Source organism: Eucalyptus grandis, chromosome 8 (genome assembly GCF_016545825.1).
Source record: "Eucalyptus grandis isolate ANBG69807.140 chromosome 8, ASM1654582v1, whole genome shotgun sequence".
In the NCBI taxonomy this organism is placed as follows: Eukaryota; Viridiplantae; Streptophyta; class Magnoliopsida; order Myrtales; family Myrtaceae; genus Eucalyptus; species Eucalyptus grandis.
The window spans coordinates 27,933,684-27,956,708 of NC_052619.1; the positions used below are offsets into that span (position 1 = coordinate 27,933,684).

Genomic DNA, 23,025 nt, shown 5'->3' on the forward strand with positions numbered 1-23,025 from the left:
GGTAAAATTGGGTGCCAAACATAACCGGAAAATGGACACAAAAACATAATTCCGTAGTGTTCTCCTCAAAGTGGACATAAGCGTGCTACGTGGCTCAACCTCTTTATCAAATATAGTTTGATTCCCAAAATAGAAGAAAACCAAGACCATCAGAGTATCATCTTCTTTTAAAAAAAAAAATTTAAAAAAAAAATACTGATAACTATCTTGTAAAAAATTCTCCGTCAAATACTTCTTATTCCCAAAATTAAGTTTAAAAGCCAAAAAGCTACTCCCTTGTTTTGTAAATAAACAAGTTCAAGAAAGAAAAAAATATGTATTTAGAGTTAGATAAAATTGGAAATAAACTACTCATGAAATTGTGAGTACTCAATTATCTGTGTTAAGAAGTATTATAAGCAAGATGAAAGTATTCTATACTTGAAACTACTTTCAATAAAAGCAAAATCTTATTGGAATCTTAATTGAACATGATTTTACCTCAAATATGCGTTTATGTTTTCATACAATCTTCATGCTTTATATATGTATAGTAATTGAGTCTCAAAATTTTCAATCCTTTTGATTTGACCTTTAATTTTCTTGAAACGGTGCAAGCTAACTACTTCAAATTATAATTTCTCTTTCTTCTAACATGGCAATACTTTGCTACCGCATACGCAATTTTCGATTATCATATGGAGCAATGGAGGTCACGATTGCACATTTCAAGAAAAATAAAATCTTTTAGAACTTGATTTTTGCTAATTGAAAACGATTCTATTCCATACACAAAGTCTAAAACTGCTCGTAAATTAATTTCAATAACTATAAAGGGGAACATTGGAGTCCCAACATCTAACCTTTGTGTAATGTCATGTTAGAGAAATTATCTATCGGTTAATACAAAGCCGAACTTACCAATTAATCCTTAAAAAAGAGCCACTCTATTACATTATCAAAACCAACCCGTTATCGGAAACTGTGAAGCAATGGACCACCTTCATACATTAAGGATTAGATGACTCAGACAGAATTCTCTCCATGATTTCACGTGGCTTGTACGATGCTTCCAATGGCTTTTTCTTAGGCATTGTCAACCCCGCACCCTCAGTCATGTCGACTTCCTCTTCACCAATCCTCTTCCATTCAAAGCACTGAATTAGGGAAGCCAAAGCAAAGCCCATTATTTTATGAGCCAACTGAGCACCAGGGCATGCTCTCCTCCCCAACCCAAAAGGCAACATCAGCCTATTCCATTTATCATCACCACTTTCAAATCTTTCAGGTTTGAAGCTCGTCGGGTCCGACCATTGGTCGGGATCTCTGTGAATGGCCCAAGCATTAATCAGTACCATTGTGCCTCTCGACACGCCGTAGCCTCCTATTTCGCAGTCATCCGATGAGTAGTGTGGTATAAGAAGTGGGGCTGGTGGGTGTAATCGAAGCGTTTCCAATATGATATTATGAATATAAGGTAATCTTGAAAGATCCGATTCGTCAACTAAACGATCTGGACCGATTTGAGTGTCGATCTCTACTCTTGCTTTCTCCAACATATTGGGGTGATTGAGCAAATTAGCGAGTGCCCACTCCATTGTGACTGAAGATGTGTCGGTTCTAGCAAACAAGATTGTCTGTCGATTTAAAAATGTTATATTTTGTTTTCATGTATTGATGTAAATCACTCCTAGCAAATAAAAACTGTATTTTTAAAAAAAAATTCTTCTCTTTAATCAGTCAATCTCTTGCTCATAGTGATTTTATCGCTGCTGATCTGCCCGCCGAAGTAAGTCAAACTCACTTAATCACATATTTCCTTGTGTTAATTTCTCCTGTTTCTTTTCATTTACAGATATCGCTGCTGCTTCACGATTTTTTTCACAACAACGAACAATGATGCTTTTAAAAGCCAAACAAATCCGAATAAGTTAAGCAAAGGGGGAGAGAGAGAGCGCTCACCTGCACGAACCCCTTGATGATCTCGTCCGTGTAATACTCCGGCTGCGATGCCTGCAACCACAGGAGGTGATCGATCATGCTCTTCTCCTTCTCCTCCTCCTTATTCCTGTGCTCGTCGACCAGTCCCTGCAACAACCTATCCATCTTCTTCCCGAGCTCAGACCCCCTCTTCTCATATCCCCGCCAATCAATCCACCTTAGCACCGGCAGATAATCTGCAGGAAAAATTGTCATGCCAAACCTCATAACCTCCTCGATCATGTCCCTGAATGCCTTCACTTCCTTGACATCTGTCACGTCCTCCCCATAGTACCTCTTCCCTGCCATGACCCTCATCATCATGTTGAGAGTTAGTTCCGTCAACGTTGATTCTTTAGCTTGTTCATCAAAAATCTAAACATAAAAGGGAGTTAAACACTCGAAGCCGCTGGCCGATCTGTTCCAACCGAGTTTCAGGAGGAGGGATATTCTCCACTTCGATTGTGCTAGCAATCACGCCAACGTATCCTCAATGGTCACCCCGAATCTTCCTTGTCTCGAACACAAGAACACACATGTTTTCAGCAACTCATTTTCTCTAAAAACAAATAGGGCACACCTGTCTCTGTATTTCAACCCCTTGAAGTGTCGCCAAAAACAAGGCTCTCTTAGTGAACCTTTTTGCAGCCTATCTTTTTTAATATTTATACATGAATCAGGATCTGGGTGGTGGTGGTGATGCGGCACGATCGAGATTCAGCAACCGCTGACCGTTTATGCCAGATGGTCGCCATCCAGGGATGGTCAGCAACCGGACCATCATGAGACTGTGGTCAGCAAAAAATTTGCTGACCATTTCCACATTAATTAATCAATTAATTAATTAATAATTAATCAATTTCCTTAAAAAATAACAATAATAACATAATCCTTACATGTACAAATGGAATCCCTAGCATATTACATAGATGAGCAAATATCTAACATTAGCTCCGTCAGAACTTCAGCTCAAAGTGGCCAATCCGTTCAGGTTTCTGGAGGAGGCGGTTTGGATGTCAAGGGACATGTGTCGTTCGGCGGAGATTGAAGACATTCTTCGGCCAGCGACTTCGAGGAGATGACGAGCAGGTGGCGGACACCGAGGCTTAGGGAGATTATGGGGCCATGGGTTCGGGAGAGGGCGAGGAGGGTGCGGTGGACGGGCTTCTTGAGGCTAAGGAGGTGGCCGACGATGGGGAAAGAGGGTGGGTTTGGAGGATGGTTCTTTTTGGGCGTTCTTGTGATTGAGCTGAGCAAGATCTTGCAAGTGCAAACGATGGTTATTAGAGAGATTATGAATGATACCAATGGCACGTTTTGTACCTCCATGTTTGTTTTAGCTTGATTTAAGTTGATGTCTATGAATACGGGTTGAAGAAATGAGAGGTTGAACTTGCAGAAAAGGTTCTCGATTGACATGAACGGCTTTCTGACTTTGAACTGTGGATGTATATTTGTTTTTTTATATATTAAAAAAGATATGGTGCCTGTATTTATGTCTATAATATAGGCTCGTGAGTCTCGGGGATGGAGTTTTCTTTATGGGTTCTTTAAGAAATTAGAATCAAGGCGACGATGCTATAGGATATGTCAAGACTCTTATTATTAAAGTGAAACTTGGCATCGAACATCTTAAACAAATCATAGGCCATGTTACTCCTTCAAATCAGCCAAAAAATAGAATAAAATAAGACTCCACATAAGCATCTCTGTTAAATATTTCTGGACTCTCGAAATAAAATAAAATTAATGACCAATAAAATAATTGAAAAAAAAAAAACAGAACAACTACTATTCGATATCTCTGCCAAATGCTTCTCATACCTAAATGAAAAGAAAATTAATAGCTAACAAACTACCGCCTTCTATTTTTCTAAAAAAAGAAACATATATATGGACAAATATTTGTAAATAAACTATTTTGAAATCATAGGTACTTAAATAATTCAAAAGCAACTTTTAAGTTAATCATAAAAATGATGACAGTGGTGGTATGCAATAAGTGAGACTACTTTCACTAATAACGAAATCACATTAAAATCTTGGGCCGTTTGGTAACGTTTAATTTTGTTTTCATTTATAGCTAGTAAAATCAATTAAATTGTTATTAGTTTAGTTAAATGTTCTATTGATTAAAAAGAAAAAATTAGTTTATGCCAATAATAAATGCTTATTTAGCTTCATTTTCACTAAACAGTGTCATGTTGAAATGCTAGTAATTTTGTTTTATTTATTTTACCATTGTATCTTTTATAAACTGTATTGTTATAATAATTAAAATTAGTTAGAACTAACCAAGTAACACATCTATTTCTTCATAACATTAAAATATTTACTTTCCACTCAGAACAATATCATAACTGGTTTTACAAAGTTTCAATTATTAAAAGACGAACAAAATTTCAAAGATGGTCAATAGCTCTTATGACATCATATGATAGGATTCTCCATCAATGCAATGACATTCGGCCCTCAGCGAAATTGTAATTTCATCACTCATTAAAACTGCAAAGGTACTAAAATCTCTCGTCCATTTCGTGGTGAAGAAGAAGTTCTGAGTTAGAAGAGATATATGCAATCGTTTTCCTTCAATAATCTAAATAATTAGATATAATCAAAATCGCTTTTGTAATTATGAAAGGCAATTTTTTTTCTTTTAAGACAATGGTTATGTTGGTTTTTATTTTTGAAGAAACTGATTGTATTCATAGTCATCCAATTGGAGTTTTCATGTAAAAATTTACTCGTTTACTTTCAAGAATAGAAAAACAGTTTATGTAAACGTAACCAAACAACTTCTCACTTATAGTGGTTTTACGTCAATTATGGGTTTATAATTAGTACAATATTTGGACTTTAAGTATGAGAAACAATTACTTCTAAAATTTCTCAGTTGATACAATAGGACCTAAATTTACTTGAAAAGATGCAGTTAAATACAGATTACCGCTTGGCGATCTCGTATCATGACAATCTTTAAGGTTACCACATACATCATTTTCTGCTGCCACATAGGCATTCTCTAGTAGGCTTTGACTGCATGGTTTTGAAGTAAACTTTCGGACTTGATTATACGAATCGAAAACGACAATATTTTGGTTTAGAAATTTAGGACTTTCGGTGATTTTTTATCTATAAAAAAGGGGAAAGTATTGGAATATGAATTAGAGAGACTACCTCTCTCGAAAGTTGTTGAAATAGTGGTCTGCAGAGTACATCAATTATGTATATTTCTTTAGCTGTACTTATGAACTACAACAAAAACCATCAAATGCTCGCACAATATTATATTATTAAAAAAATAACCTGGTATCGAAAACCACCTCGTAAATATGCTCCCCTATACAGCATTAGATGATTAAGAAAGAATTCTATTCATGATCTCACGTGCCTTGCACAATGCTTCCAATGGCTTATCCTTGGGCATTGTTAAACCTTCACCCTCCCTCATGTCAACTTCCTCTTCTCCAGTCCTCTTCCACTCAAAGCATTGAATGAGCGAAGCCAAAGTCAAGCCCACCATTTTATGAGCCAAAGGTGCACCAGGGCATGCTCTCCTCCCCATCCCAAAAGGCAATATCAACCTATCCATTTGACCATCACCACTTTCAAACCTTTCCGGCATGAAGGCCGTCGGATTGGGCCATTGTTGAGGGTCTCGATGAATGGCCCAAGCATTGATCATTACGATTGTGTCACGGGCCACGTCATATCCTCCTATTGTGCAGTCATCTGATGAGTAGTGGGGTATGAGAAGTGGGACAGGTGGATGTAAGCGAAGCGTCTCTGCAATAATGTTCTGTAGGTAAGGTAGCTTTGCAAGATCTGATTCATCTACCAAGCGATCTTGGCCGATTTGGGAGCCTAGCTCTGCTCTTGCCTTTTCTAAGATGCTAGGATGGTTGAGCAAATTGGCTAGCGCCCACTCCATTGTGATAGATGATGTATCAGTTCCAGCAATCAGTAATGTCTGTATTTTCATAATATTCACATTAGATTTAGGTCTTCTTTGAGGCTCACAATCAAGCATATCTATACACAACTTTTATCCATCATCATTGATTCGGATATCAAATTTTCAAAAGATAGCTATCCATATCTTTTTCAAAGTATTATAACAATGATATTAAATAATTAATGACATAGATTGTGTAACAATAAGTTACGCATGATGTGTAATATATTAAATCCTAATTTTCAAAATAAATTTGGTAAGTTCGCTATTAAAGGAATGGCTGAGGATATGAGTAGATTCTTAAAATGTTCAAGGAAGAATGACAGGTGGGAGATCTATTCAAAGTGTGAAAGATCCTGTTATGTTTGGATTCCATATTCCCCTCCTACCAGGAAGAAATGCTTGGTAGGGAGCTGTGGGGGTCAGAAGCCCGGTCAACGAGGCATTATATGGGGAGAGTCCAGGCAGCTCGCCATCATGGCATGTCAAATGGACAGGCACTGATAGACCTGGGAGGGACAGCCAGACTGCCTCCGAGTTTAAGGGGAGGTAGGAAGGGATCTATGTAACCATGTCCTTTCCTACTAAGGAACCTTAAGCTAGCCCTTGTCACCCACTCACAAGGACAATCGCTACAATGAAACAGGAATTCTAGAAAGCTCGAGAATTGGATCAGTCACCCGTATATTTTATCTAAGCTCTAGATTAATCTCCACATAAATAAAGCCCGCATCGAAAACAACAATGACAGTGATTTTCGAACTTTTGATCCAAGTCTAACGCCGGTTTTATTGGTCAAAGAAGGTCAAACAAGACACTCAACTTGTCAAGTGGGCTCCCCCCTCTTTGCCAAAGTCAAAAGTAGGCTCAATTATTGGCAGAGAAAAAAAAATTATAAAACAAGTCCACCTAGTTGCAATTTATCAAAGAAAATATTTAAAAATTAGGTCCACCCTGTAGCAACTCATGAATACCTAACTTCGACCCGAATTGCCAAATCCACATATGATAAGTATCACATTCTGACGTAAAGAGACGGAATAATTTGTTTTATGGTGAAAGCACATCATAAGTTTGTCCCCCACACATATGAAATGTAGAACTAATTTCATGAATCCAATAAGATGCGGGCTTAAATTTGAATGAGCGACCTCAATGCAAAATGTTATGTAACTGTAGTGATAAAAATTGCACTTGCCATATGTATTATTCATAGATGCATGCATTTCGATTACTTAACTGACTAGCCTATCAAAGAGTTATTGTACTATTTATATACCATATAGTCTAAATGGGGAAATTACCAAAAAATTATAAACATATTGCATTTGTATCGAGTCAATCCTAAATCTTCAAATTATGTCAAATGAGTTTTAACCCTTTTGACAATTTGCCAATTTAATTATTCAAGCTAATTTTGGTCAGAAATTATTGATATGAATATTAACTATCTTACATGGCACATCCAACACTGATGTTGATAAATTTATTTAAGAAGAATTTTTTACATTCTTTTTTCTTTTGTTTCTTTTTGTTTTTCCTTCTACTCAATCATCAGGCCTCATTGGATTTGGTGAGGCTTGAGCTTGCTAGGATTGGGTGAGGCTCAAGTCTCACCACCTCAGGTGAGCTCAACCTTGCCAAATTTGACAAGTTGGACCCTTGCCCTAGCTTGGCGAGGCTCAGCCTCACCGGCCTTGGGTGAGCTCATCGGCCCTCTCCTGTGGTTGGTTATTGGTTGTCACTAAGGCTTGGTGATGAACGGAGAAAGAAAGAGAAAAGAAAAGAAAAAAATAATAAAAATTATGTAAAAAAATATTTTTTAAAATTGTAGAAAATTTAGTGACATGTAAGATGGCCAATATTTATGTTAGTAATTTCTAGCTAAAATTGGTTAAATGGACAATATTGCAAAAAGTGAAAAAGTTTAAAATCTAATTGATATAATTGAAAAGTTTATAATTGAGTTAACACAAGTGCAATAGATTTAGTAATTTTTAGGTAATTTTGCTTCGTCTAAACTATTGGTCGTACTTGATTCACAAGAGTCCGTCAATTGTTTTGATTGGTTGGGTTTCCGCTCGCCCCTTGCCGTCGATAAAAACAGAAACTTGTCAATCAAGATGACCACATTCACATCACATCCACCTCATCAACTGGAAGAAACCGACAAATTAATTCGAAAAGAACGAAAGAGACCGAACAAGCAAGACAAGAAAAACTCACCAGCAAGAATCCCTTGATGATCTCGTCCGTGTAATACTCCGGCTGCGACACCTGCATCACCAGCAAGTGATCGATCATGCTCTTCTTCTCCTCATCGCTCTCCTTCTTCTTCCGATGCTCATCGATCAGCCCCTGCAAGAACCCGTCCGTCTTCTTCCCAAGCTCGAACATCCTCTTCATGAACCCACCGTAATCGATCCACCTCAGCGGCGGCAGGAAGTCCCCGGCATACGAGCTCCCTGAGTTCTTCACGATCTCCTTGATGATGTCCCTGAACATCGCTGCCTCCTCCACGTCGCTCACGTCCTCCCCGTAGTATCTCTTCCCCGCCATCATTCTCATCATCACGTTGAACATCAGCTCCGTCAGTGCCGCCCCCATCTCCACCCTTGCAAACCCATCGCTGCTTTGGCACCCAAGCAGCTTCCTCACGAGGCGCTTGACCTCATCCTTGCGGATTCCGAGGGATGCATCAAGGCGGTGCGAGGAGAAGATCTCGACAGCACCGATGCGGCGGAGGTTGCGCCAGTGGTCACCGTAGGGGGCGCCGACGAGGGTGGTGTAGTTGTACCCGAGGTACTTGCCTATGATGAACTTGGGCCGGTTTGCAAGCACGACATCGTTCTTGGTGAAGCATTCCTCGGCAGCAGGCATGGACGAAACGATGACGACGGGACGAACACCAAAGCGGAGGGAGAGGACGGGGCCATAGGTGCGGCACAGAGTGAGGAGGGTCCGGTGGAGGGGCTTCTGGAGACGGTGGAGGTGGCCGACGATGGGAAGGGAAGGTGGGCTTGGAGGGTGGTTCTTTTTGGGCGTTCTTGTGATTAATCGGCGCAAGAGCTTGTGAGTGGTTGAGATGATTGTTAGAGAGATTGCTAATAAGAATAGCAGATTGCCATACTCCATTTCTGTTTGGTTCTTGATTGATTCAAGTTGATTTTCGGGGATGATGATTGGTTTAATAATGGAGGGGTTAATGACCTGACTTCTCTGAGCGGCTGCTTGCTAGCTATGAATGTGCGTATTTATAGGTGCACGATATTCATCGAGTTGTCCGTAAAATATTCCTTATTTGTGGCTGGAGCTGTTGACTTACCTGGGTTGTTAAGCACCCAAGACGGCCAAGCTATAAGAAGTTTTACCTTGTCAGGTGAAAACTTAATTGACCAAAAACATTTTCAGGTACATAAAACTTACATAATTTTTACTTTAAGCTGTAAAAAAACAAAGTTTACATCTTCACCCAATGAACTCGACGTGCAATTTGGACAAGTAAATCGTCCAGGGCTTAAGCAAAACTTTTAGGAAAAAAATTAAAAAAGTTGAAATTAAAGATGGGATTTGCTTTCTATATAATGGAGACATATGTTTTTGGTCAAGAAATGTTATTTGTATTTGCAGGTTTGAATTGCAACCTCTTATGTGTTTCCATCAACAAGTTGTACAAGTACCAAGCTTGTGCATGAGAACCTGTAAATTCTAGGGAACATGCGAAATTGGCCCGACTTTTCAACCAATATATATATATATATATATATATATATATATATATATATATATATAGTTTGTCCAATGGTTATTAGCATTTACAAAGTAAGTACAGGTTCAAAATTTTAGTACTGTTAATAAAAAGTAGGTTTCAGGACAAGGAGCCATATCTACCGTATACTACTTTGCAGCTTGTATCCCGTAACCCTTTAGCATGTGCATGATAGCCGGCACAAAGATACTAGACAGCCCACCAAATATTTTCGAAAAAAGATATTCATGTACTAAATATACTTGAGAATTGTATAAATTATTCGGCTGTATATTCCAATGAAATATTGTCTCTATGTCTATATCACCACCGATGAGACTCATATTCTCCCGCATAGTGCACTGGTAATTTTGCGTTGGGAGTTTTCTTCAACACGACTAGTGTTTTGCCACGTGCTATGTGCATGTGAAAAGTTAAATGGTTACTCCTTGGCTGAAATGGGTGATTATTTAGTGAACTGGAGAAGTAAGGGATTGCAAAAGATAAGCATACTCCGCAATATAATTGCAAAATCACCATCTATCTCTCCCTCCACTTGTCTAGACTTATCTAGAACCAAATATTTATTATAGGTAGTTAGTATTTATGGTGTTGAAGTACCTTAGTTGAAATGAGTGGATAAAAATCATTGGGAGTAGTTTCTTTTTTCTTTTTTTTTTGGTCGAAATTCATTGGGAGTAGTTAAAACTTGTGCTTCTGGGAGAGTCCACGTTGACCTCTCATGTAGCTCCCCTTTTGTGCTGAGCCGGTGGAAAATAGCCTATCAACAGGTAAGAGTGCTCTGTTTTGTTGTTGTGAACTTTAAGAACAAACAACCCACTCTCGTAAATACACACGATAGCTCTCCCTTACGCCTTTTTGTTGCTCTTCAGCTTAAATCTCTTGCCACAATCTTGTCTTACACACACACACACACACATTAGAATTTTGCACTTCCACAATTCTAAAATAATCAACCTAGTCGACAAGAAAAATCAAGACCCTCTAACGTGCTAGCCAGAAGTTTACAATATTATTGACCCAGTCGAGTTTTTAAGCAAAATTAAGGATGCCACTTTTACTAATCTTCCTAAAGGCCTCTCTATTAACCTTGTTTTATATAGAAAAAGATTGCCTTGAAGAGGAATTGAATTGGGAAAAAAAAAATCACCAAATATCCCATACTATGCCTATTATGACCTATTATCCTAAACTTTTTTTTTAAACTAAAAATTTTAAGTTTGTATCTGTGTGACACTTTTTTTTTTCAAGGCTTGGTCAATGAGCATTGTCAATAATTTGCAAATGGTATTAGCATGATGCCCACATGGCTTAAGTAAAATAAAACAATATCATTTTGGCTAGAAATTACTTGATGAAATTTTGAGGATGGTAAATGTGTCATACAAATACGCATTTAGAGTTTTTTATGTCATAAGAAAAATTTTAAGGTAAATATGCTATAGTGGACGTAGTTTGGAGTTTTTGATTTTACAAAAAAAAAAAAAAAAAGAAGAAGCTCAAATTATATGTTTCGTAGTGGATATAGTTAAGAGTTTTTGGTGGCTTTTTCCCATTAAATTAATAGCTAGTAAATTTGAATGAATGACTAAGTTGGCGTCTTGGTGGTACTAATTTTGTGGAGAAAGTAGACAAACCTTTTCTTGCAAATTGCAATGTGGCCAAGGCAACTACAATTCTACGTAACCCAACTAAAAGCAACACTAAGAGGGAACTCCGTAATTACGTACTTATATTGATATTATTTAGCACTTCTCATTATCATAATTGTCCACGAAGTTCCATTTCTTAACCCTATTGGTTATAATAATATAATTCGATATTTCTACGATCATTGTTAAGTCTCTCTTCATTATCGTGACTTTTTCTTTGTGTCAACCACCCACTAATATAGTAGTATTACCTTTGTCTTTTCCTCTTTTCTTTTTCTTATGTGCATGATGCACATAGTAACTTCATGTCTTTAACATCTAGACGTTTACAAGAAATTATTATTCAAAACAGGCAGTCTCTGCAAGATTAGGTCAGATGTAACGCGTTTTCATATTCTTTTTTGGCGATGAGCCGATGATGATCGTATTCAAGAAGGTTGAGGTTCAATTAGACAGAATTGTCTATTGCATTCGATACTTCATCTGAATTTATGCCATTCCTTTTCCAAGCTCCCCCTCGGGCCCCCTCGGGCCCCCCGGGCCTTCTTTCCCCCTCCTTCCGTGACGTTTGCAATTGCGAGTTCAACATCTCCTAGTTTTGGTCCCTCGTGACGTTGTCACTAACAATATATATATAGCTTTTGGTGAAGAGTATTGGGATTTACCCGAGTGCCGTAACTCATGTTGAGATTCACTCGTTAATATTAAACTATCCATGTTACTTGTTTATGAGATCTCAATGAGTCTTATATTCTATACTCTTTCCACCTACAGGCTCGAGTCTTTGGATTGGACACTTGTTCTACATGTGTTGTACAATTCATGACACCTACTACGTAATAAGAAAACTCACATATTGATAAATCTGATTTAGATTTAACTTTCAGTTTATTGAGTCGATAGAATGATAAGGCTCTCACATTCAAGACGTACGAGTACTCTAACAATACATATACTTAAACTACAAGTAAATGTAAATGACCCACTCAAACCAGATATATTAGTAGGAGAAATTAGTATTTTTATTACCCAATCACGTTTCAAACTCATAGGCGTGGAAGATAACGGAAGTTTGTTATGTGTGTGGACCACCTGATAGTCCCCAAAACCCAACCATATGAAATGAGATCCTTCAATCGTTTCAAGTTCTAGATTCAGATTATTTGAATATGTCGTGTTATCAACGTAATCGTACATACTTTTTGAATTAATTTAATGATTTTTGATGCGCCTATTAGCCAAGTAATGAGAATTCTAAAAGATTGGGCTATTGATTGGGCTATTTCTTTTGGTCAAATGTGTTTTTAGAATAACCTATGAAGCACCGACATTCTCCAAGAACCTTTGTGTCGTGTCGGACAGTTTGACACGTGTTCGATACTCTCCGACACTCTTGAACACTCTTCGACACTTCAGTCAACACGTGTCAAAAAATCTGACACTTGGTCAACTTTCTCGACACTCGCCGACACTCAAGTCGGAATTCTGACATACAAGTTTCCGACACGTGATTCCAATATCGAGATCAATTTTAAAAATTCAATAAATGAGATATCAATATATATATAAATATATATGTCAAAAAATAAAACACAATAATAAAAATAATAAATGGAGAAATAATAAAAACCTAGTATTCTCTTCTCTCCTAACTCCCACTTCTCATGATACACAATTCAGTCCTTAAGTTTTTTTTCTCTTCTTCCAACATATCTAACATGCGAGTCCAAAATATGGATTGCTTATTTTTTCTCCAAGTTTTATGAATTATTAAAATAGATTTGAATTTGTCAAATTGAAATAATGAATGATATTAATAAATTGCAGGTTAATGTTTTTAGTGCATATTTATTCTAGGACTTTTTAATTATATTATTTATAAATTTGATTCAAATTAATTTGATTGAAATAATCATAAAAATGATAATTTATTAAATATAAAAATATATATTTAATATATAACGTGTCCTAACGTGTTGGAATTCTCTGTTTTTTTATAAATAACGTATCGCCGTGTCGTGTCATGTCGTGTCGATGCCAGTGTTAATGCTACTTAGAATAACAAGCCTTACAAAATTGTTCTTAGGAGTAGGCTGAATAAAATTGAATTTAACATTTTTCCATAGTTGGCAACCTATCAAAGGAAGAGAGGGGGTGGTCTACAGTTAGGATTTAATGGCAATCTTACACGTCAGATTTAGATGTACACGTGGCACGCATTCAACCGTGCGTTGAATGCTGACGGTAGATAATGACAGATTGACAGTGTGGAGACAACGGCTCACACCGGTTCCTCGCCCATATCTGCATGCAATCTTATTTTAGTTATTATTAAGTGTCAGGGCTGCGTCCGGTTAGGCTTTTAGAGGAAGATTTGAGGAATATAAAAAACTTTAGATTAAAGAGATTTTTGAAATGTAAACAATATTTCATAAAGTATAATGTTAAAGTACATTAAGAAGTAATTTTGATTTAAATGATATTGTTACAACCTACCCATTGGCACGGAGGGAAATATATTTAAGTTTAGGGGTATTTCCTAAAAGATAACCCTATGACCCATGATCTATGTAGCATGGATACTTTCCGGAAACCTTCATGTCGTGTCCGACACTCCGACACGTGTCCGACACGCGATTAACGAGTGTCGAAAAATTCGATGCGTGGTCAACTCTCTCCGACATACTCCGACACACGAGTCTAGAATTCCAACACGTGATTCCGACAGACACAATATCAATTTTAAAAATTTCTAATACTTGAGGATCAAAATATAAATATACACAAAAGAAATAATAAAAGAAGTAATAAAATTGCTATAAATATACATGCACGGGGTCAATTTTTTTTTTTTAGTTTTTTTCTTAGAATTGTTTTATTTTTTTTAAAAATCTTTTACTATGAAAGAAGTAATAAAAAAATGCTATATATGATAAATAAATAAATTTAAAAATATAATTTCAGCATTTTTCTTTAAACAATGTTTTTTCCTCTAAGTTTTGTGTATTATTGTAACAAATTAAAATAAAAGAACGATATTATTTAATATTTTTTGTGTAAATTAATTCTGGGCTATTTTATTATTATTATTTTATTTATGTATTTATATATAAAAATATATTTAATTGATAACGTGTCGAAACGTGTCGAAATTCTCTATTTTTAAGAAATGACGTGTCGGCGTGTCGTGTCGTGTCGTGTGTCGCGTGTCCGTGTCGGTCTTCATAGCCCATGATTACGACCCATGATTAAAGGTGGGCTCTCCTTGACCCATTTCTCATGCAACATTGGATGTTCATAAAAATATTCTAATGAAGAGTCACCACTAGTCTCTTGGGATCAATTAGAAATAAAGTGAGACATGTAAATATACCTTACTTTCTACGCAATCAAAGAATATAGGGTTGGCAAATTAATTATACTAATTTATCGATTAGTGCCATTTCGGTATATAATCTTGTTCATTATAGTTTTGATCGATTTTAGACTTTTTCACTAACATATAAGATGATCATGTAAGTGCACAATTATTAAAGGGAAAATTACACAAATAGTCCCTATATTTTCACTCAATGTCCAATTTCGTCCCTGAACTTTCGATTGGCTCAATTTGGTCCCTGAACTATTGATAAAATGTTCGATTTAGTCCATGAACTTTCGAATAGCTCAATTTGGTCCCTGAACTATTAATAAAATGTCCGATCTAGTCCACACGAACTTTCGATCGGCTCAAGTTGGTCCACGAACTATGATGAAATGTCCGATCTAGTCCTTCGTTACTATTTTCTTTTTTTTTCCTTTTTTTCCCTTTTTTTCCTTTTTTTTTTTTTTTTTTTTTTCGCTTTCCCTCCGCCGGAGCGGCGGAGGGCAGCGTCCGGCGAGCCCCTCGCCGGCGTCCCTCAGCGGGCGAGTCCCTCGCCGACGCGGCGAGGGCTCTCCCTCGCGAGATCGGCGAGGGGCCGTCCTCGCCGGCGTCGCGAGGGAGAGCCCCTCGCCGGCGTCGGCGAGGGCGGGCGAGGGCTCCCTCGCGGATCGGCGGCGAGCCCTCGCCCGACGCCGGCTGCGAGGGGCTCCCTCGCCGGCAGCCGGGCTGCGAGGGAGCCCCTCGTCGGCGTCGGGCGAGGAGCACCCTCGCCGGATCTGCGAGGGCGGCCCTCGCCGGCGTCGAGCGAGAGGCTCCCTCGCGGATCGGCGAGGAGCCCCTCGCCGGCGTCGGGCGAGCCTCGCCCCGGATCTGCGAGGGAGCCCCTCGCCGCCGGGGTGCTCCTCGCCCGCCCGACGAGGGGCTCCCTCGCAGCCGGCGTCGGGCGGGGAGCCCCTCGCCGGCGTCCTCGCCGGCGCCGGCGAGGGGCTCCCTCGCCCCGGATCTGCGAGGAGCCCCTCGCTCGGCCGGCGAGGGCCGCCCTCGCTGCGTCCCGGCGGGGCGACCCTCGCCGGAGTCGGCTTCCCTCCCGCGGAGCCGGCGGAGGAAGAGAGAATAAGCAAAAAAATTTAAAAAAATTTAAAATTTAAAAATTAAAAATTAAAAATTATTTAAAAAATAAAAATAAAAAATAAAAAGGAAAAACAAGAACTAAGGACTAAATCGAATATTTATCAATAATTTAGGGACCAAATTGAGCCGATCGAAAATTCAGGGACCAAATCAAACATTTATTAAATAGTTCAGGGACCAAATTGAGCCGATTAAAAGTTCAGGGACCAAATCGGATATTTATCAATAGTTTAGGGACCAAATTGAGCCGATCGAAAGTTCAGGGACCAAATTGCACATTAGGTAATAGTATAGGGACCATTTGTGACATTTTCCCATTATTAAAATAACAATCAACAACCAAAGAAAGCATTAAATAAATTGCAAGGGAAAATAAGCATTTAAAACTAAGAGATAAATAAATTTTAATCCTAACTAAGCTAAAAGAAAGTCATAATCATATTGAGAGTGCACAATCAAGCATTTTTGTCTTTAAGGACAATTGAAACTCTTAGGTCGAGTCCTTAGGGCTCGTTCAATTTTAAGCATAATCATAGATGATAAGGCTCCCACTTTTTAAGAGATGATTACCTAAAAACTATTTTTAAAGCTTTTTGAGGAATATTAATCTTTTTTAGAATGTTTTGGAGTTTCCTACATTTTTATGAATTTTTAAATTTTCCAAAATTTTCTATGAATTTTCTGAAGTTTGAAGAATAATAATAGTTTTTTTTTTTTTTGGAAAATTTGTTGGAATTTTTAATTAATTTATTTTTAAATAGTTTTTAATATTAAAATAATATAATACAAAATGGACCCGGGTCAGGACTGTCTGGGCTCATCAATTGAGCCCAGTCCTGCGAACCTCCCAAAGAAAAGGATAATAAGAGAAATGACGAAGCCCGGCCCAAAGCCCACAAATCCTATTGTTAGAATCAAGCTTACTTGGACCTAAAGTCCATCCAGCCCACACGCTCAAAATGGCTTACGAATGGATGTTATCTCCCTTTTCATAACTCTTTGTTTGTTTCTTATTTTCTTTTCCATTTTCTATTCTCTATTTAATTTTCCCTTCCCTGGCCGTGGTTTCATTCCTCGCTGAAGCTCCCCTTTCTACGTTCTCTTCTTTGCCGAGAACAACACCATTGCCAAGATCTCTCTTGAAGAAACGCCACCGCTCAACCTCCAGGGCATTTGATCAAACACCTATAGGGAGCATCGGCTAAAGGGATAACGCCGGCTTATTTGGGGCTCGAAGTCATGTCTAGAATCAAAATCAAGCAACAAACGACGTCCCCAGAAGTGAGAGGTGACTCACTCGAGACCACCGTAGGCGCATAACCGGAGCAAACAAATCTCAGTCCTTAGGTCGACCGAGACAAAGCAGAACAAAAGGGTGGTCAAGCTCGGCTAACCTGGTCTTTGGAAAGGAACGGATCACGGCCACCGGCCAAGCCCAAACTTCTAGTTATCGGAGAATGATGGCCACAAATCGATCGTCGGGGGAGTCTCGTGAGAATACTTCACCGGAATAGTCATTCACTTCCTTGCTCCTCGCTATGCTCGTCGTTCCTTGTCTCCCTCCCTCTGCGTGTTGGTCAAAACAATGCCCAGATCGAGTTTCCTCTCTGTCTCAACACTCTCTTCTTCTGTTTCTCTTTGAGGCACTTCATCAACATGCGAGGTGCATTGGTTGGTTCGAGCCCGGAGCTACAGCCGACGATGACCAATGAGCTGGCCTCCAGCAACGACGTCTCTCCCTTTCCTTCCTGGTGCGAGCGAGGTAGCGCTCTCTCTCTCTCTCTGTTTACTCTCGGGCTCCTTCCGTTTTTTTTTTTTGGCCAGCCGAAGATGAAGAAGAAGCCCCCTTCACCTTTTAAGCCGTCCTGCGCGCATGACCTCCTTCGACGCCATCTATTGTTGCCGGTCTGCACCCGACCACCAACTTCGGCAAGACGAGAAAAAATTGGCTACATCTAATGCTGCAACGTGGCAAATAAGAAGGCAACTCAAATTGCACCACGTGTCCAACGTAGGTCCATGTTGTCAGGCCGCGGTGACCACCTCCTCTGGTATGTCCGGGAAGGTGCGCGAGTGCTTGATCTGCCACAAGAGCTTCCCCACCGGCCAAGCTCTTGGTAGGCACAAGAGGTGCCACTACGAGGCCCCCACTCCTACCTCCTTGGCTGCCGCCGCCGCCTCGACTGCCAACATAGTGAGCGTCTCAGAGGGCGTGGGTTCAACTCACACATAGAGCCAGGGACACCGCGAGTTCGATCTACTCCCGATATTCTCCTCCGGTTTGCAGTCTCTGGCAACGTGGACAACGAGGTGGAGAACCCACATCCCTCCAAGAAGCCTCGATTCCTAGCGTTGGTGAAGACAGAAGCGGCCTAAAATGGGTCGGATTGGAAACGCATAGAAATCCACAGAAAAAAGAAAAAAGAAGAAGAAGAAGGGGCGATCGGAGAGAGAGAGTCAGGGCGAGAGAGCGTGCAGAGGAGGGAGAGAGAAGAGAGAGGAGAGAGAAAAGTGGGGAGAAATTGGCCGAGAGACCGTGCAGAGAAGGGAGAGAGAAGAGAGAGGAGAGAGAAGAGTGGGTGGAAATTGGCCTGATAACGTGGGCCCATGTTGAACAGGTGGCGCAATTTGAGGTGCCTTAGTCAATATTTTCTCCGGTGGGAGAGAGGGACGCTCGCCTCTCGCCCTCTGCCACCTTTCGGCAACCTGCCCTCTGTCCTTGCTTTCCTGTTTGTCGTGGAGCCAACGGACAAAAGTGGAGAGAAGGAGAAGAGAAAAGGAAAGTGGGCTGGTCCGGCCCATGCCGAGAAAAAGAAAAGGGAAAAGGAGGCTGCTTTTTTTTTTTGTTTTACAAAAATCTTAATACTAGTATGCAAATGTTCCTAATGTCTATATAAGATGCAAATTAATAAAACCACTTTGTGAAGCCCTCATCAGACGGTTGATTGCAGGATGATATCTTGTGGGGTTTCAGGAGGAACAGCTTGATTTCATCCCTCCGGATGGGGAAGAAACCGTCGAGGCAAGTGGAGGAGAAGATCTCGAGGGCACAGATGCGGCGGAGGTTGCACCAGTGGGTCGCCGTAAGAGGATACGACGGTGGTGCAGTTGTAGCGGAGGTGCTTGTTGATGAGAAGGACAGGGCGGCTGGCGAGCACGATGTCGTTTGTGGTGAAGCACTCTTCCGCTGATGAGACGACCAACACCCGGTAAAGGCAGTAAAATCTTTAGGGTTGCCACTTACATAATTTTCTAGTGCCACGTAGGCATTCTCTAGTGGAAGAGTTTTGACTGCTTGGTTTAGAAGAAAGGTTTAGGGAGCTGATTGATTGTTTTTTTATCCGATATTGGAATACGAACATCACCTATGTGTAATTTCGCATTAAAGAGACTACCTCTCTCGAAAATTGTTGAGAAAAGGGGCTCGCACTGTCCAGCAAACATGCATATTTCTTTAGCTGCGCTTATGAAGTACAACAAGGGCAATCAATGCTAGCACACGATTACATCATTAAAACCATCCTGTTATTGAAAACTACAACGTAAATGCGCCACCCTCATACATCTGATTAGGGGAGAACTCTATTCGATATTTCTCGTGCTTTGCACAAAGCTTCCAATGGCTTTTCCTTGGGCATCGTTAGACCTTCACCCTCCCCCATGTCGACTTCCTCTTCACCGGTCCTCTTCCATTCAAAGCATTGAATGGGTGAAGCCAAAGTCAAGCCCACTATTTTATGAGCCAAAGGTGCACCGGGGCATGCCCTCCTCCCCATCCTAAAAGGCAACATCAACCTATTTATTTGACCATCGCCACTTTCAAACCTCTCCGGCTTGAAGGCCATTGGGTCGGGCCATTGTTCGGGGTCTCGGTGAATTGCCTAAGCATTAATCAGCACAATTGTGCCACGGGGCACGTCGTAGCCTCCTACTATGCACTCATCCGATGAGTAGTGGGGTATCAGAAGCGGGGCAGGCGTATGTAAGCGAAGCGTCTCTGAGATAATGTTTTGAATATAAGGTAGCTTCGAGAGATCCGATTCATCGACCAAATGATCCTGGCAATGGGTGTCGATCTCTAATTTTGCCTTTTCTAAGATGTTGGGATGGTTGAGCAAATTGGCAAGCGCCCACTCAATTGTAATAGATGATGCATTAGTTCCAGCTATCAGTTGTATCTGCTTATTATAAGTCATGACATTAAATTCAAGTCGTAATGAGGCTCACAATTAAGCCTAGCGAAATACACCATATTATGACTTCTTGGATATGTTTTAGGCAATTTTCATCCATTGCCAGTGATTTGGATATTAGTTAATTTTTCAAACTATGACTATCCATATCTCCTTAAAATAGTTAAATATGCATATCAACGATAAAGGAAATAGATTATTTAACAAATAAGTTACACAGGTTGTGTAGATATAAAAATCCTACTTTTTCGGCATAATTTTGGTAAGGTTGCCATTTAAGCTAAGGTCGATTCTCGGAAATTACCAACTTACAAGGAGAATCACTACAAGGGAAATTAATCTAAGACACTACTTGCCAGCAACTATACCGAAAAAAAATAAAAATGAGAAAGGGCCGATCATAATAATCTAGAAGCTACAGATCAAGATTAAATACAGGTTCCAAAATTTCGGAATATTGATTCTACCTAGACCTATATCGTTAAGCTTAAAATAATTGAGATTACAACAATAATGAAACAAGATTTACTAAGCTTAACTAGATCGACCCCCACAGCAATTTATGAAAGGAAAATTCAAAACTAGGTACAGCCTGTAGCAAATTTTGAGATCTTACCGTGACCCGAATATCCAAATCGATCCTACAAATGGTTTACTGTTATCGTAAAAGACACAAATTCTTTAGTTCTAAACTGAATTGACTCATAAGACTAGAGAGAACTATCTAATTTTAATTTTTCGTGACATGAATACCGATACATCAAGCAGAATGTATAGAAAATAGAATGTTTCGAAACATAATTTTATCAATCTAGAGGACCACGCTAGATCACATGCACCTCATCAACAAGTAAAACTAGGGGTGATTAGCTCCTGGTCTGGTTTAGTCTAGTTCCATCTAGGAATGGAGAATTGGACCGGAGGAATCAATTCTCAGTTTTCGAAATCGTAGACCAAACTGAAGGTGCCTGGAACCAGAACGGTCCGGTCTGGTCCCTAGGTGGTCCTATGGAACCAATTCTACGACACTGCCACGAGTACTTAAAGCCGTTGATGGTGTGGAGGGTCTGAGCGACGAAGACGTAGAAGACGAGGGGGGTGAGGGAGTTCGGGGCTCAGCAAGGCGACACTAGAGGCGAGACAACAGCCAGGAGAAGGCATTGAAGAAGAGGGTGAGGAAGATGAAGAAGAGGAGGAAGAGGCAGTGGAGCTCCATTCTTCTATTGGTTGATTGCGCATCTCGAGGGTCTTCTTGAAGTGGAGTTGGATTATTGTGTTCAGGGCCGTCGAGGTGGGGAAAGGGAAGGGCTCAAATCTCTAGGTGATGAGGAAAAAAATCAAATGGAAAATAGTTGGCAGATAAGGTAAAGTAACTGAAGGATGACTTTTGAGGACAATACAGCTATTTTTCTTTGACAATTTTAGGCAACGAGGCTTCCTATTGGCTTGGCTTAGGTTAGGTTTACTTTGAAGAAATAAAAATATGAAAAAAATTATTCCTCTTTTCGACCTAGGAATCGCACTGCCCGTAACCCAGTTCCATTTTTAGGAACCGGCAACCTGATCGAGACCTACAAGAACCGGACCAAACCGGCTGGTCCGGTCTAGTCTGGGTCTGTTGCACATCTCTAAATAGAACCCAAGAGCATAACTGAGAAACAAAGAGAGATCAAACAAGCAACCACCCAAACCAACTGAGAAATCCCCGAGACAAGACAAGAAAAACTCACCAGCAAGAAACCCTTGATGATCTCGTCCGTGTAATACTCCGGCTGCGACGCCTGCTTCACCAGCAAGTAATCGATCATGCTCTTCTCCTCCTCCTCCTCCTCGCTGTTCTTCTTCTTCCGGTGCTCGTCGATCAGCCCCTGCAAGAATTCATCCATCGTCTTTCCAAGCTTGGACATCGTCTTCATGTACCCATCGTAGTAGATCCACCTCAGTGGAGGCAGGTAGTCCCCCGCGTATGATCTCCCCGAGTGCCTCAAGATCTCCCTGATCATGTCCCTAAACTTCGCCGCCTCCTTCACGTCGCTCACGTCCTCCCCGTAGTACCTCTTCCCCGCCATTATCCTCATGATCACGCTGAACGTCAGCTCCGTCAGCGCCGCCCTCGGCTCCACCCTCGCGAAGCCGCTGCCATCTCCACTTTGGCACAAGAGCAGCTTCCTCAGGAGGCGCTTGACCTCATCCTTACGGATGCCGAGCGACACATTGAGGCCGTTGGAGGAGAACATCTCGACGGCACCAATGCGGCGGAGGTTGCGCCAGTGGTCGCCGTAGGGGGCGGCCATGATGGTGGTGCAGTTGTACCCGAGGTGCTTATTCACGAGGGACGGGGGTCGGTTCGCAAGGACGATATCGTTCTGGGTGAAGCATTCCTCAGCGACAGACGCAGAGGAGACGATGAGGGCAGGGCGGGCGCCGAGGCGGAGGGAGAGGACGGGGCCGTAGACGCGGGAGAGGGCGAGAAGGGTCTGGTGGATGGGCTTCTTGAGGTGGTGGAGGTGGCCGATGACGGGAAGGGAAGGTGGGCTTGGAGGGTGGTTCTTTTTGGGCTTTCTTGTGATCAATCTGCGCAGGAGCTTGTGAGTAAATGTGATGATTACTAGAGAGATTGTCAGTAAGAATGGCAAGCCGGGATTCTCCATTTTTGTTTGGTTTTTGCTGGACTTGAGTTGATTTTTGGGGATGATGGTGGGGGTAATGATGAAGGGTTTACTGAAAGGGGTCGTCTTGTTGGCCGCTTGCTTGCTGTGAATGTGGATATATATGTATATTTATAGAGTCCAACTAGCATATAACTGTGTCGTTATCTTAATTTTCGACGGAGCCGTTGCGGCCGCTTGTTTGAATTTGTAAGAGATGCGCGACCGGCAATGACGTCCTTCAGTCCGTAACAAATTGAACTGCCGCTTGTAAACGGTAGATATTACTCAGAAAACCAAATAATAACACCACAAAATTATTCAAACAACCAAGAAATTGAAATATCAGAGGGA

The 23,025-nt window shown here is 40.6% G+C and overlaps 2 protein-coding genes and 1 pseudogene across 2 annotated transcripts; all 3 read right to left on the minus strand.

Moving 5' to 3' along the window:
• Window positions 1-857: 857 nt before the first annotated feature.
• LOC104457367 (cytochrome P450 81D1-like) lies at window positions 858-3,314 on the minus strand. The gene is made up of 3 exons (XM_039299807.1): window positions 2,985-3,314; window positions 1,942-2,318; window positions 858-1,616 (listed from the first exon to the last, which is right to left on the minus strand). The coding sequence occupies exons 1-3, from the start codon at window positions 3,286-3,288 to the stop codon at window positions 990-992; spliced, it is 1,308 nt and encodes a 435-aa protein (XP_039155741.1). The 5' UTR covers window positions 3,289-3,314; the 3' UTR covers window positions 858-989.
• Window positions 3,315-5,224: 1,910 nt separating this feature from the next.
• On the minus strand, window positions 5,225-18,297 carry LOC104457368 (cytochrome P450 81Q32). The gene is made up of 3 exons (XM_010072309.3): window positions 17,225-18,297; window positions 8,141-9,239; window positions 5,225-5,929 (listed from the first exon to the last, which is right to left on the minus strand). Exons 2-3 carry the CDS (start codon window positions 9,047-9,049, stop codon window positions 5,318-5,320), a joined length of 1,521 nt encoding a protein of 506 aa, XP_010070611.2. The 5' UTR covers window positions 9,050-9,239; window positions 17,225-18,297; the 3' UTR covers window positions 5,225-5,317.
• A 1,063-nt stretch (window positions 18,298-19,360) lies between these two features.
• Window positions 19,361-22,706, minus strand: LOC104416876 (annotated as a pseudogene).
• Between the last annotated feature and the right edge of the window lie 319 nt (window positions 22,707-23,025).

Excerpts from the sequence above, each read along its gene's own strand:
- LOC104457367 (XM_039299807.1), bottom strand. The coding sequence starts at position 3,288 with ATGGAGGTACAAAACGTGCCATTGGTATCATTCATAATCTCTCTAATA. Across the intron at positions 2,319-2,984 it reads ATCTCCGCCGAACGACACAT|CTAAAGAATCAACGTTGACG; the intron begins GTCCCTTGACAT and ends TTGATGAACAAG. Across the intron at positions 1,617-1,941 it reads TCATCAAGGGGTTCGTGCAG|ACAATCTTGTTTGCTAGAAC; the intron begins GTGAGCGCTCTC and ends TTAAATCGACAG.
- LOC104457368 (XM_010072309.3), bottom strand. The coding sequence starts at position 9,049 with ATGGAGTATGGCAATCTGCTATTCTTATTAGCAATCTCTCTAACAATC. Across the intron at positions 5,930-8,140 it reads TCATCAAGGGATTCTTGCTG|ACATTACTGATTGCTGGAAC; the intron begins GTGAGTTTTTCT and ends ATGAAAATACAG.